The sequence below is a fragment of the Typopeltis vanoorti genome, chromosome 1 (assembly GCF_054136105.1).
Source record: "Typopeltis vanoorti isolate ZY-2024b chromosome 1, IOZ_Tvanoo_1.0, whole genome shotgun sequence".
In the NCBI taxonomy this organism is placed as follows: domain Eukaryota; kingdom Metazoa; phylum Arthropoda; class Arachnida; order Uropygi; family Thelyphonidae; genus Typopeltis; species Typopeltis vanoorti.
Genome location: NC_143549.1, coordinates 143,654,276 through 143,669,221, shown reverse-complemented (window position 1 = coordinate 143,669,221; position 14,946 = coordinate 143,654,276). Strand labels below are relative to the sequence as shown.

The window sequence follows — 14,946 nt, the reverse complement described above, 5'->3', positions numbered from 1 at the left end:
ATGGGTATGGGAGTGGGGGGTGCCAGTTCAATGTTACAAAGTGTAAGGTATTAAAATGAGGAAAACAAAGATGGTATGTAAAGTTTACACTTTGTGGAGATATATTGGAGGAAGTGGACAAATAAGAGATCTGGGATGATGGTGGATAGGGTTCTAAAATTTAGAGGACATATTGCAAAAATTGTGAGAACAACACAATGTATTTTGGTTAGTGATGTGGACTGACCCAAATCTGTGCAGTTGTCCATATATGGCCTTTATTAGGCCATGTATGGATATACTGTGCACAGATTTGGTTACTTGGTTTCAAAAGAATGAAGAAATATTGTCAAGAGTCCAGAAGTGATTCACTAAGGTGCAGTGGCGGCTCGTGGCTTGAAATCGTGGGGGTGCTGCAACTTTCAAAATATACATACACACTGTAAGTACAATGTATATATGTGTGTTTGGATAAAATATCAAAATTATGGTAAAATTAAAAAAAAAAAAAAATAAACATGAAAAAATAGTGTTTATTATCAATAAAATTATACAGTTTGGTATAATTCAAAATGTATATGAATGTAAATCCATTCCTTTAATTAAAGGAATGGATTTACAATTTTTGGACATTACAATTAAATCCTTTAATTGTAATGTCCAAATATTCAAAGAGACGGAGTAAACACGATAAGCACTACGAAACTCTACTACTGGCACAAACTGCATATAAACAACAGTAGAACTGTGCGACGGACAGTGCCGCATTATGCTAATAGCTCACATCTCATATGACATGCATGTGCTTGCGCACATAGCATTATGACACTATGACACTGTGGTAAACACAGTGCTGCTAGCGTCCTTCGCCCTCCTAAGTGCTACAAGATGGATTTTTATTATTTTTTATACAAAATAAGAGAATTATATAGGATTTGATGATAAAATTAAATATTATAAGTAAATATAAATAAATTAATAAATATATTTATATATCGAGAAAAATTGGGGGTGCTGCAGTTCCGCAGTGCCTATGCACGAGCCGCCCCTGCTATGGTGGTTTCTAGTCTCTGGAATTTTAGTATGACAAAAGGTTGAGAAGAATGTAAATTACAGAGTTTAATGAATAGGACGAGGAGAGGTTTATATGATATGATGTATGAGATGTACAAGTTGGTAGGTTTTTTTTGTTTTTTTTTATCAAATTAACATTGAAGAGGTTTTTCATATGGATGGAGATTTGGAGGTGGGGAAGGAACAGGAGGATGTGAACAAAATAGTGAGAAGCATGTGTTTTTGCATGGAAAACAGTGAATGATCCAAATGCATTGATGAGTGTGTGGTGTCTGCAGAGAATTTGAATGTTTTAAGACACTGTGTGATGAAGAGTATGTGTGACTGAAGAACCTATGATGATAAGTCTTTGATTCCATGGGAGGCTGGGGATGATAATAATAATAATAATTATATTGCTTTGAATCTCTAGTCATGAGAATCAACAAGGATGCTATAAATACAAGACCTATTTAATTTTGCACTCTTGGCAATTAAATAAATAAATTACTCTTCATTAATTTCAAAGTACCCAAAGTCCCTATTACTCTCTAACCAGCCTGACTCCTCTTAATACAATCTTAAACTGCATGGTAGCTTATAGTTTTGTGCTTTTTATCATCTGATGATGATTCTCACAAAATAGCCTAGCATTGCTGTCATGTTGCCAGTTCCATATATATTTCACTAGTTTTTATTCCTTTTTGGTCTACAAATTTTCAATTTTCAATTTTTTTTTTCATTTTTGATTTTCAGATTCGGAATTCCATTTAATTCATCATTTCCTTGTGTACTGGCTCAATCAAGTTTGGCTCCAAATATTTTATCATCCCCACTTTCTAAAAATATACAACTGTGTATGTCTTTTAATTACTTTTTTAGTATAAAAAAGTAATTAAAAGACATACACAGTTGTATGTCTTTTAATTACAGTGCCTCTGATTAGAGATACAGGGGCTTTATTCCAAAATAGCTAATAAGATTCGCTATTTTGGAATAAAGGGACCATTTTTGAATAGCCACATGTAATAAATATGATAATAGAACTAGCAATTTTAGAATTGTTAATGCGTTGTACCTTTTATAAAATAGAAATACAAAAGATTTTAAATTTTTAATAGGTGAAAGAATAAAATTATATAAAGATAGTCTGATTGTTCAACCTGATATAGAACACTGTACCAGAGGCCAGTGCAGATCTGTAAGTCATTTTGATTATGAGCCATATACATTTATATAACTATATTCATAATTCATTTATATATTATTCATTTATATAATATCTATATTTAAATATATAGATATTATATAAATGAATTTTGGACTATTTCTTTATTTAATTTTTGATAATCTATATAGTGCATTTATTGTCTTAATTAAAGGATTTCATATTATCAATGAGGACAATATTACTGTTATATAGGCAACTCCATGGAATGTGAAGACTCACTGTGGAAGGCTCAAATGAATCACTATTATGTAATGCTTATTATGCCTGTGCAAAGAGTGACTTCCTCAGTGACTTCTTGATTCTTTCTCTGATGTCAAGTGTAAATATATGCTCTATTGTATGCCTATTCTTCCAGTATCCAGCCTGAAAGTTCTGAGAAATTTAATTCCATTTTTGTGAAAGTACAATGTCAAAAAAAAAAAAAAAAGATTTTATTATTATTTTTTGCACCTCCCCCCCCCATGGAATTACAAGACATTGTGGGAGGTCAACACTAGTCAATACAAAGTCGGTTGTAGTACTCCTTAAATTCATCCACCATTCACACTTTTGCAGTGGTAGGAGCATGGTCTTACCACTCCATACAGAAACCTTACTTCTTACCCTTTTACTTACTTCTCCCTTTTGTAACTTCTAGGGTTGGCCTCTTTTCTTTGTTCTTTCCCTTCATTCTACCTTATGAAAAATCTCCTCAGTGTTAATCTGATAATAACCCTTCAACAGCTTAAATGTTTCAATCATATCCTCCCCTCTTTGTCTTCTGTTCATTTTGCTTGAATGACTGTTAAGGAAAACGCTCCTAAACTCTTTCAGTATTTTTTTTTTTTTTCTGTTTCCTCTTTTTTTTGAATGGTAATAGGAACAGCTATATGCCAAACTTCAGGCCAAATTTTTATGCTCTATGCTTGCTGACAACTTTTCTGACTGATGATATCAGTCAGAAAGGTTGTCAGCAAGCATAGAACATATAATATAATATCCTGCATATTATATAACATATAATATCCTGCTCTGCTGGCATGATATTATAGAACACGAGCAGATTGCTAATGAATATCCTTCCTTTAACAAAATCATGCTATCCTCTATAGACAATTACAGTGCTATCTATTCTGAATTAGAAATTGTACCCAAAGATAGATGCAATTCCTACCCAAATTTTCTTTTGACTAAACAGTCTACCCAGGGCATTTTCTTTTCTGTTATGTTTCTATGTTATTCTGTTTCATTGTTGTACTGAAGATGCCTGTAAAACATGGGTTAAATTTTTATATGGATAAATGATTAATCAATTAAAAAGCAGTCTACTGCAAAGGTTTAATTTTTTTTTAAAAAAAGGTAATGTATTAATAGGATTAAATACCTAAAAAGTGTATGATAGTCCATGTTAAATTAAAGAACATTTTTGGTCTCCTAAGACCTCTTAGATTTATATGAAGACATGTAAATTAATTCTAATATGCTAACTTAATGAAGCCAAAATAATAATAATAATAATAAATTTTTAGCTCTCTTGGATATTGATGTCAATTCCATTAGAACATTCTAACATGAATTTTGAGTACAGATTGTATGTGATAGACTCAAATGGAAATTTGAATTATTGATTAACCATTTACAGACTCCTTTTCTACCTGCACTACTCGCCTAGATAAATTAGTAATTATTATTTTTGTCTGAATGTTTACTCAGGAGGAAATTTTAGATGATTTAAAAGTCATGAATCTGCTATTTCTCTGAAAAAAAAATACCATTGATGGGAATTTTTATTCTGCTTAAGTGCTACTTCTCCAATTATAACTAACAGAATTCACTTTGAAGGCAATTAAGTGCTTTTTAAAGCAAAAATTTCATCCATGGCTTAACATTTTCTGAAGTAAAAGCACTCAGGTTTTAAAAAAATAATAATGATCTTATCATCACTAAGGAAGATAAAGGCAAGGCATCATAATACAAGATAGAATGTTATAGAAAGATTGACTGTAATTTTCCCATGAGTACTCTGCTTACTGTCTCCACTTGTCCTATCCTACAGGATGTCAGATTAACAAACTCAAAACACATTGATATTGAGATGATGATTTTAAGAAAACGTGAAGACCTTTCATTCAAATTTGCCTACCCCAGTCTTCCCAAGATCCACAAATATGGCATTCCTTTAAGACCAGCTATCGATCACATTGGTTGTTATCAGCATTACTGTCTATCTACTTTTGCAGGAAAGTCAGTCTCTTAGATTGAGAACATTTTGGATTTTAAAAACAAAATTTATGATCTTTGTCTGGACTCATCTGATATAATGAGAAATTTGGATATAGTTTCCCTATTTACCAGTCCACCTTTAAAAGATACGATTTACTTAAACAAGATTTCTTCCAATATACTTGGGTTCTTTCGTTGTGTGATGCATTCAGGATATTTTACTTTTCAGAATAAATTATATCATCAAATAGAGGTTAGTGCCATGGGGATTTTTCTCCTCTGCTTTTTTGCTGTTTATTTTATGGAACGTTATAAACACTGATATTTTTTCACAAACCTGTTGTATGTTGATAATATCTGCACAATTTTGAATATTTCTTTATTTGAGCAAAAAAAGTTTGTTTCCTGGATTAATGCAGTCCATTCACATTAGAAATTTGGGGGAAGGGGAACAGTCAATTTTTTTTTTTTTTAGATATCTTGATTCTTCTTCTTCATCCAGATGGGTGGAAGTCTTTAATCCTCTGTATTTTGAAGGAAAATACAGAATGCTTCATCTGTGCGCAGTCCCACTATTAGCCATGTTGAAAAAATGGGATTATTAAGACTTTGATTTATCACACTTATACTCTGTTTATGGATGCTTTACTACATCTGTAGTGGGAATGTTGACTTAACCTGTGCCGTAATCAATGCCTTACTACAGATGTAGTAAGCCATCAGTTACAATGCAGGTTGTTAACATTCCCAGCAAATTAAAAATTATAATAGACCAGATATTATATTCTTGCTTTAATCCTTTACTACCCAAGCATAGGCAAAAAAGGTTTGCATGCAAAGTATCTTCACAACTAGTCTACTTGTATATAGAGGCTGGTAACTTCATATCAGTTGGTTCAGTATCTGATAATGCAAAGCACACTTCCTTTTGGATGTATATATTGCATTATCAGTCACTACTCAGACTAGTTTGACTAGAAACCAACAGCATCTATATACAAGTAGACTAGCTGTGAGGAGTATGCTTCATGTGCAAACTGTGATTATTTATGTTTGAATTAATGATTAATTCAAGGATATAACTTCTTGTCTATTATAACTTACTTTGTTACCAAATAGAAAATTTTCTACAACTATTTTGACCCAGAGTATTTTAATAATATGATATACCATTTTGCTACTTACATATGGAAAATATATTACTTAGCACCTTTGGTGCAATTGGAAGAGCCATAGGACATTGCACCCTTCAGGTGGAAAAGACCAGAGTTCAACTCTTGTTGTGACAAGAGAAATCTTTATGTGGACTTTTTCAATTGAAGGTGAAATAGCCAATCTCTTATTGAGGTAGCAGGATTCTTTCAGAAATTCAGGTTTTTCATCTTGTATGTAGTCAAATTGGCCATGAGAACATATGCAATTTACAGACAAAAAATACTATTTGTGGTAGTGGATGGCATTGTGTGTTGGTGGTGGTAGTGTTTTTGTGCGATGTAGTTGGAGAGTCAGGTGGTGGGAGATGGTGAGTTGGGTGTAATTGAGATAGTGTGTCCTCCCACGATTAAATGAGATCTCCAGGGAGATGTCATTTAATAATAATGATTAACCTCAGTATCTTCTGGGTCTAGTTCCCATTGAAAAGACCTGAATAAAGGTCCAAATTGGTATGGGTAGTGACCCTTCCTGCAATGCATAGATATATGCATTGTGGGAAGTACTTTATGGTGTGAAGTGAATAGCCTCTATATTCAAGTGAACTAGTTGTGAAGATATTTCATATGTAAAGAATATAATTTCTTGTCTATTATAAGTAACTTTGTAACCATGCAGATAAACATGATCCAGAGATGGGTGACCACAACTGGTGACAGGTCTATGGAATGCTCCCTATGAGGAGAGATTGAAAATGTATGAATTGCAATGTTTAGTTGATATGCAGAAAGGACACGATAGAAAGTTATGTTGCTAAAGGGGTTTTATAAGATTAACACAAAAGAAATTTTTCAATAGTACTTCTACTCAACAAGAAATTAATCACATTTAAATTCCATAAAATTTAAATTCAGTATTTTAGAAGAATGTGTGTGACTAGTGGAGTGCCTCAAGACTCTTTAACAGAGCCACTGCTCTTTAATTTGTATACTAATGATATAGAGAATGATTTAGGGGTGGGGATATTGATTGTTTACTGATGATGCAAAACTGGAGAGGGCAATAGTTGATAAAGGTGATGTAGATATCCTGCAGGATGATTTAAATTGGCATTCTGGGCATTATGGGAAGGAGCACTACCTAGACCGGATCCAACCTTTCTAAACATTCTACAACTATCTCTGGTCCAGAGTATTTTTAATAATAAGGTGATAGATCTTTTTCACTACTTGTATATGGGAAATATATGACTTCTGCATTAATTCGAGCTTGGTATCTCTTGTAGGTCTGGCTTCCATTGATGAGACTTCAATAATGGTTGACACTGGTCTGGCTAGTGACCTTTCCCATAAAACATAGCATTTGCCTAAAAGACAATTGCAAAATAGCCTAGTCATGAGGATGTTTCACATGCAAACTTTGTTTGCTTATACTTTGATATACTTGGATTAAACAAGAATATAATTTCTTGACAAGTTTAAAGTAAATATAGGGAGATTATTTTGACTATTGTGTGTCACTTGGGTTTCTGGATCAGGAAGTGGTGGAAAGTATCCAGAAATGAGTGAGCAAACTGGTGACAGTCTATGGAATGCTCCCTATGAGGAGTGATTGAAAATGTATGAATTGCAATGTTTAGTTGATATGCAGAAAAGAAAGGACATGATAGAAAGTTATGTTGCTAAAGGGGTTTTAGAAGATTGACACAAAAGAAATTTTTCAGTACATGACACAGAGAGAGAGAAATAGGAGGTAGATTTTTTTTGTTTGGAGAGTAGTGAATGAATGGAATGGATTGCCAGAAGTTGCTGTGAGTGCTCTGACTGAATGAATTAAGGAGAGGTATGATAGGTATTGCATGTATATAAAAGTTAGTGTGGGTCTCCTGCAGCTGACTCCATGGGATACCCATATAATGATGATAATAATAATATGCAAGGGAAGATCAGAAATGGCTGAAATTCTCAGGCCTCTCAACATTCATGTAGTATTTCTTTATGTCTAAATTATTTCTGTTTTTCTTTCTTCATCCTTAAGACACTTCCTCCATTAAATTTTTTAAATCATCTATCAGATTCCTTATTCTTTTGGCCTGTCATATATTGAATAATCTGAAAGATTTGCTTTTGTTTGTTGCAAGGAACATAAAAAAGTACTACTTTCATGAACCAGAACTAACTGGCTTTATAAAATATACCATGTCCTTTAAATGAAGTACTGGAGAAGTTGTGAAGCATTATTAAATCATCCTCATTTGAACAGGTCTGATGGATCTATGTTTACTTCTTTATGGGAAATTGTACTTCTACAGCCTTCCAATCTTTCCTATGGCAAATTTTTTTTATTTCGTATCCAAACACAAGTGGTACAGTAGTGAGTGGTACAACATGATTTACAACAAATTAGGATACATTACAATGAAATTAGCTTAGATTTGATAGATGAATTATACAGGGAAATAATAATTAACTATGAAAGAGGGAAACTATACATTACTTATATACAATCAATATGGTCAGATTCCTCCAGCATCTTGCACAATCAACTGCTCTTTCTGTGCAGGATATAAGGTTCTTTTTTGTGCAAGGTGATGGAAGAGAGGGGCAAGAAAGAAGGTGTTCAATGGACTGGGTTGTCTTACACTCACAATTGTCTGGCCCAGTGAGGTAGCCCCATTTGATGAGGTTTTTGTTTGCAGCTTCCTGTCGTTCAAAGTCTGTTGAGGCTTTTCCAAGTATTGCAGTGGGCACCACATTGAAGACATTTGGCTGTTGGAATACCAGTATTATTTTCAGGATATAGTGCAAGCCATTGTTGAAATCTTGTCTCTGGGAGGTTTTTGGGTGGTTAAACAGTTGCCAGGAAGCTATGTCGGGATCTTAGTCGTTGGGGCACTGCGGTCTGGCCGAATAGTGGGTAGCATTCATCATTCATTTGTCTGCTTCTTTCATCAGCTGAGAATGCAGATCTTTGAATTGAAGGAGGTGCAATACTAGCCAAAGTATACAGGTCTTTTAGTGGTGTTGATTTCAGGCATCCTGTAATTAAGCAGCAGCTTTCATTCAATGCTGAATCAAGTCTTTTAGCATGGCAGTATCTGGACCATACTGGGCAGGCATATTCAGCAGAAGAATAGCAAAGGGCCAAGGCAGAAGATCTCAGTGTGCTAGGGTCTGCACCCCCATTTGGAGGAGGTAAGCTTTCTTAGTATATTGTTTCTTGCATTCGCTTTTGTCTTTGTTTTTTCTATGTGGGTTTTATATGAGAGGGTGCGATCGAGAGTCACACCAAGGTAGATTGGGGTTCCAGGAATGTTCTATTTTAGAGCCTTCCCAAGAAATCTGTAGCTTCCTGCTTGCTTCCTTATTGTTAAGGTGGAAAAGGCCAGTCTGGATTTTCAAGGGGTTTGGTTTTAGTTGATTGCTGGTATAGTATGTGGTTAGACTATTTAAGGCAAGTGATAGAGTAGTTTCAGTGGACTTGAAATTTTTTGATTGAGTAGCTATGGCAAGGTCATCAGCATAGATAAAATTTCTAGTTTCTGGAAAGATGGGGAGATCATTGACGTAGATGTTGAAAAGTAATGGTGATAACACCTCCCTGGGGGAGGCCATTTTTTTGGAGATGTCAGTGGCTCTATCTACCCCCCCCCCAGGTCAACGTAAAAGCATCTGTTTTCTAAGAGTGATTAGATCAGGAGGACAAGGCGATAATCTCTAGTTATTCTGTATATTTTATTTCTGAGTGTGAGATGGTTTATGGTATCATATGCTGCAGTTAGGTCTATGTAGACTGCTCCTGTGGCTAGTTTTTGCTCATAACTATTTTCTATATATATGAAAGATCTGCTTTTCTTTGTTGCAAAGAACATAATAAAGTACAACTTTCATGAACCAGAACTAATTGGCCTTATAAAACATACCATGTCCTCTAAATAAAGTATGGCAGAATGAGATAATAGGATAGATTGTGATGAAGGCGATCAAAGTCCAGTGCAGAGAAATCAATGCTGAGATGACACATGTTGAACTGGCTATGCACCTAAGAATAAGTTAATACATGTTTATTTATGAAAGTCAACAGTACCAGAAATAAGGGGAAAAGGAAGGGTGCTTAATGGTCAAAGCTGTATAAAGAGGAGACCTCCACATAGCCTTTAAAGGAATGCGGAGAACCGATCAGGGCTTCTGACCTAATGTCCAATCCTCACCTTCTCGTGGTGCACCCTGTTGGGTATCTACTTGGATACTGAATGGACAAGGATGGGCTGGCAATTTGGGATTTAGCCGACCAAATTGTATTCTTATTGGTTAAACCAAAATATAGAATGATGGTACAACATGACAAAATTTCATGCCGGCTGGGACGTCGCCCGGTTAAACAAGGCCCCCGTTGTTTTTTTTCAGGGAACCAGGGCGAACGGTGAAAAATCAGCTACTGGAACAAATCCTAAAACACACCCCAACTCAACATCACCAGAATTGAATATCGATACTATCAACTTAAGAAGCCTGAATGGCAAAGAAATGGAGCTAGCTGAGGAATTAGATAAGTACCAGATCGACATAATAGGGGTGACTGAAACAAAAAAGACCAAAACTGGTGAGATCTTTCTGAGCAATAAATACAAAATGTTATATTCAGGCAATGACAATCAAGGAAAAGGAGTAGCCATAGTATTCAACACAAAATATGAGGCTAATCTTCTTGAATGGCAGTCAGTCTCAAGTAGAGTAATGTGGGCAAATATGAGAATGGGGAACTGGACAATGAGACTTATTTGTGCCTATGGTCCCACAGAAGGTTCTACTAAGGTAGAAGTGGAGGAATTTTTTGAGGCTTTAGAAAAAGCAACTGACACAAGGAAAAATGAAAAGTTGGTCCTTGTTGGGGATCGAAATAGCAGAGTAGGAAATGATTTGAGACATACAAAAATATTTTGGGAAAATTTGGAGAAAAGAGCAAAACTAATAATAATAGCAAATATCTGTTGGATTTCTGCTCAGGACATGGACTGGTTATTACTAACACCATGTTCCAACATAAAAATGTGCACAAATTCACATGGAGAGAACAGGCTAGAAATAAGAAAAGTCTCATTGACTATGTTATTGTTGATAGTGATGTTTTCTCCCTGGTGCAAGACACCAGAGTGTACAGAGGATTTGAAATTGGAAGTGATCACTATTTAGTCTTGAGCAGGATAAAATTGAATTTCATATTGAAAAGAATAACATGTAAGAAAGTTTTAAAGCGAATAAAAGTTGAGCAGCTCTCAGATGTGAACTGTAGGCTAAAATACACAAAGATTATTGAAGAAAAAATGAAAGAGTTTGAGAACAGGAATCAAACCTTGGAGATTCAGTGGCAAACTCTGAAGGAAACATTGATTGATTCTGCCAGAGAGGCATGTGGTGAGGTTATCTGTAAGGATAAAAAAATCAGAACTCCCTGGTGGACACAGGAAGTTAAAGAGGCAGTGAAGGAAAAGAACCAAATGTTCCTGTCAAATAAGTCAGCTTGTGCTCTTAGAGAATATAGAGGCAAATGCAAGAATGCTAAACATAGTGTAAAACTAGCTAAACAAAAGTCATGGGAGGACTTTCGCAAGAATATAGAAAATAAATACCAAGAAGGTGGCAAAATATTCTGGAGGTTGTTGAAGAAGCTTAAGAATGGAGGAAAGAGTGCTGTAAAAGGAATTAGAGATGATAAAGGTGACATGAAAACGGGAGAAAAAGATATCCTTGAAGTATGGAGTAATTACTTTGAAAAACTGCTAAATGAAACAAGCAGTGATGACAGCACAGTGGTAAAAAACACTGGCCAGGCATGCAGTCAGGAATACATATCCATACTAGAAGTAGAAAAAGCCATCAAAGGCTTGAAATGTGGAAAGGCAGCAGGAGTAGATGATATTCGACCAGAAATGCTGAAGTATGGTGGTATAAGAGTCTTACAGTGGCTGCACTGCATAGTTCAGAAAGCCTGGACAGAGGGACGAATTCCCGATGATTGGAGTAGAGCTCGCATAGTACCCATATATAAAAAGGGAAATAAAACTGCATGTGAGAATTACAGAGGTATTTCCCTAATGAGTGTTCCTGGCAAGATCTATGCAAGTATACTTGAGAAACGGTTGAGAAGAATTGTGGAAGAAAAGCTTGGTGAAGAACAAGCTGGATTCAGGCCAAATAGAGGCTGTCAGGATCAGATCTTCACTTTACGACAAATAGTCGAGAAAGCATGGGAATATAACAAAGATCTGTATTTAAGTTTTGTTGATTTGGAAAAGGCATATGACAAGGTGCCAAGAGAGAAGCTATTCAAAACGCTGCAGTTATATGGTGTCAATGGGGCATTATATCAAGCAATACTTAGTCTTTATTTGAGTTGTAAGTCAGCAGTTAGAATTGAAGGAAGTACAGGAAGATGGTTTAATGTTAAATCTGGTGTGAGACAAGGATGTACATTATCCCCTCTGTTATTCATTATCTATATGGATCACATTATGAAGGAAAGTGGTATTAAACATGATATCAAAATTGGAGATGTTAATGTCAGCTCTTTGCTTTATGCGGATGATGTTATACTTCTAAATAAATCTGCTGCAAGTCTGCAAGATTCTCTGACTAAATTGAATAACTGTTGTAATAGATATGGTATGAAGGTCAGCAATAAAAAGACAATGAAAATAGGCAGAATCATTGAAAATGTCAACTGTGTTGTGAATGGAGAACCTGTGGAACACGTAAAACATGTCAGCTATTTAGGCACGATTTTTACTGAAGATGGTAAATTAAATATAGAAATAGACAACAGAATCAGCAAACTGGTATGGTGGGAACTCAATTGAATAAATTCATATGGAATAAGAGAGAAATCAGTCGGAACACTAAATTAGCTGTGTACAAGACAGTGTTCAAACCAGTTTTAACTTATGGATCTGAGAGCTGGGTCAGAAGTAAAACACTTGACCAAAGACTGGAGACTACAGATATGAGAGTCCTGAGAAAGATTATAGGAATGAACAGATGGCATCAGCGGCAATATCATATTAAAAACGAGGATATTAGGAAAGAACTTGACATTGTCAGCATCCAGGAATGCGTTAGCAGAGCTAATCTTAGGTGGTATGGTCACTTAAACAGAATGGGCGAGGAAAGATTAGCAAAACAAGTGTTTTCTGCCAGATTGGCAGCAAAACGACCCAGAGGAAGACCAAGATATAGGTGGATTGATATGGTACAAAATGCTTTAGACGATAGAAATATAAGATCTGATAATGTTGGAGTCTTGACAAGTAACAGACTGATTTGGAGGAAAATTGTAGATAGGAAATTAATAATGATGTAATTTTTTTCATGTAGTACTATCATATCCTGTACACCCCTTGAGGGTACATGACAGGAATTTGATGATGATGAGGATCTGCTACACTGAGTTGATTTGCTAAAATCATTGGTATAAGTGAAACATGGCTGGATATGGCCACAAATAGAGTGAAGGAATATCAAGTTCTCCATGTATATACAACGGGTAATACTGTTGATGAAACCAGAAATTACGTTATATTTAAGGTGAATGATGTGTGTGTGTGGTGGTGGGGGAGGAATAGGTGCTGTGATTTTATGATGGTATGGTGTGAGGTGAAAATTTACTGAATGAGATATTGAATGGAATGTTGCTATTATTCTGCTAGAACACACCTGTGCCATCTCAGAAGGCAGTCACCATGAAGAGGTGTATCTGATTGTTTGCAATGGATAGATACTTTATAGCATTCATAGTATGGTCTGAGGGTATCAGTCCTCCAAAAGATTTCCAGGAAAACATCTCTCCAATACCATAACACTGCAACCTTCTGCCTGTTTCTGCTTTACCATGACATAGGAATGATTCTTCTTCCCAGGTTATTACCTAACTCTCCACTACCATTGACACAGTCTTCAGTATTCCGGTGACATTTCTCATATGCAAACTTTAGAGAGTCATTAGCGATTAGGCAAAGCATGGGTACCTTGACTGGGCATCAACTTCAGAAATCCATATGGAGGAGTAGGATACATTGGATTATAGTCTGAAAAATGCTGCCATTCATTCTTGTTAAAATTTTTGGTTTAGCTATTCCACAGTTTTTCACGAAGGCTTGCACAAGGCAGGGTGACTTGCATTCAACCTATGCATCAGCAAGGTGTGAGTGCTCACCCTTTGATTGCTGTTCTGCCAGAATTGGAACACCTTAACTGCAGCATTCTGTGAGCAGCCTATAATATTTACGGTTCCTGAATGCTGCGATCTTAGCTGGTACTCAACAATAATGTCCCCTTTTTTTTTGAAGTCTATCATTATCATGGTCCTTGTCCATTTCAATCAACAACTTTGAATGAACATTACATATGCCAAGAATCAAGAATATTGGATTTCCTGTATTTGACTGTATGTTGTTTGTCATCCATCTGAATTACTGTGCTCAGGTCTGGTCATCTGGGTTTCTTGGGGATGAGAAAGTGGCAGAGATGACTCAGAACTGAATAACCACGATGGTGAGTGGTCTGTGGAATGTTCCCAATGACGATAGATTAATGATTTGTGGACTGTAAAAGTTGGTTGATAGGTGAAAAGGGGTGATATGATAGAAAATATGAGTTACTTAAAGGATTTTATAGGATTGATGTAGGGTAAATGTTTCAGCACTTAGCTAGTGTGGGGGGGGGGGACAAAAGGTCATCCCCAGAAGTTAGGTAAGAGTGTAATAAGGGTATGAGGACTAGATTTTTTGCTTGGAGAGTAGTGAATGAATGAAACTGGTTGCCTGAGTTAGTGGTGAGTACTTTGTCTGTTAATGGTTTCAAGTAGAGGTATGATATATATTATGTTGATAGTTTGGTTTTCCCACGATGAGTCATATGACTCCATTGAGGTGCCCGTGCAGTAATAATAATAATAATTGCTAATTAATTGGTGGGTTTCCAAGTAGTGAAGTAGTTTGCCATGATGGCAAACTTTTTCCATTATTTTAAGAGAAATGAGCAAGAGCAATAGGGTTTTCCTTTTCTGCTCAACTCCTGACACTATATATCCCAAATCTGTTCAACCTTAAAATATTATTCTTGCATTTGAGTTGGCACACAAAATACCTCCTTCAGAATGTTCAATTGTTTCAGAAGACAGCTTTTCTCTTAATAGATGGTCTCTCTCTCTCTCTCTCTCTCTCTCTCACTCACTCACTCACTCACACACACACACACACACACACACACACACACACACACACACACACACACACACACACACACACACACACACAGACTTCCTCCAATGGCTTT

The 14,946-nt window shown here is 35.7% G+C and overlaps 1 protein-coding gene across 3 annotated transcripts in view; it reads left to right on the top strand.

The window, feature by feature from the left end:
* The window catches only part of LOC150110500 (microsomal triglyceride transfer protein large subunit-like), a 208,889-nt gene that overhangs the window by 92,454 nt on the left and 101,489 nt on the right, over positions 1-14,946 (top strand). For all 3 annotated transcript variants that reach the window (XM_090394204.1, XM_090394194.1, XM_090394213.1), the window contains one exon: positions 2,154-2,233. In XM_090394204.1, coding sequence (XP_090250330.1) covers positions 2,154-2,233 — 80 coding nt within the window. The remainder of the gene's footprint in view (positions 1-2,153; positions 2,234-14,946) is intronic.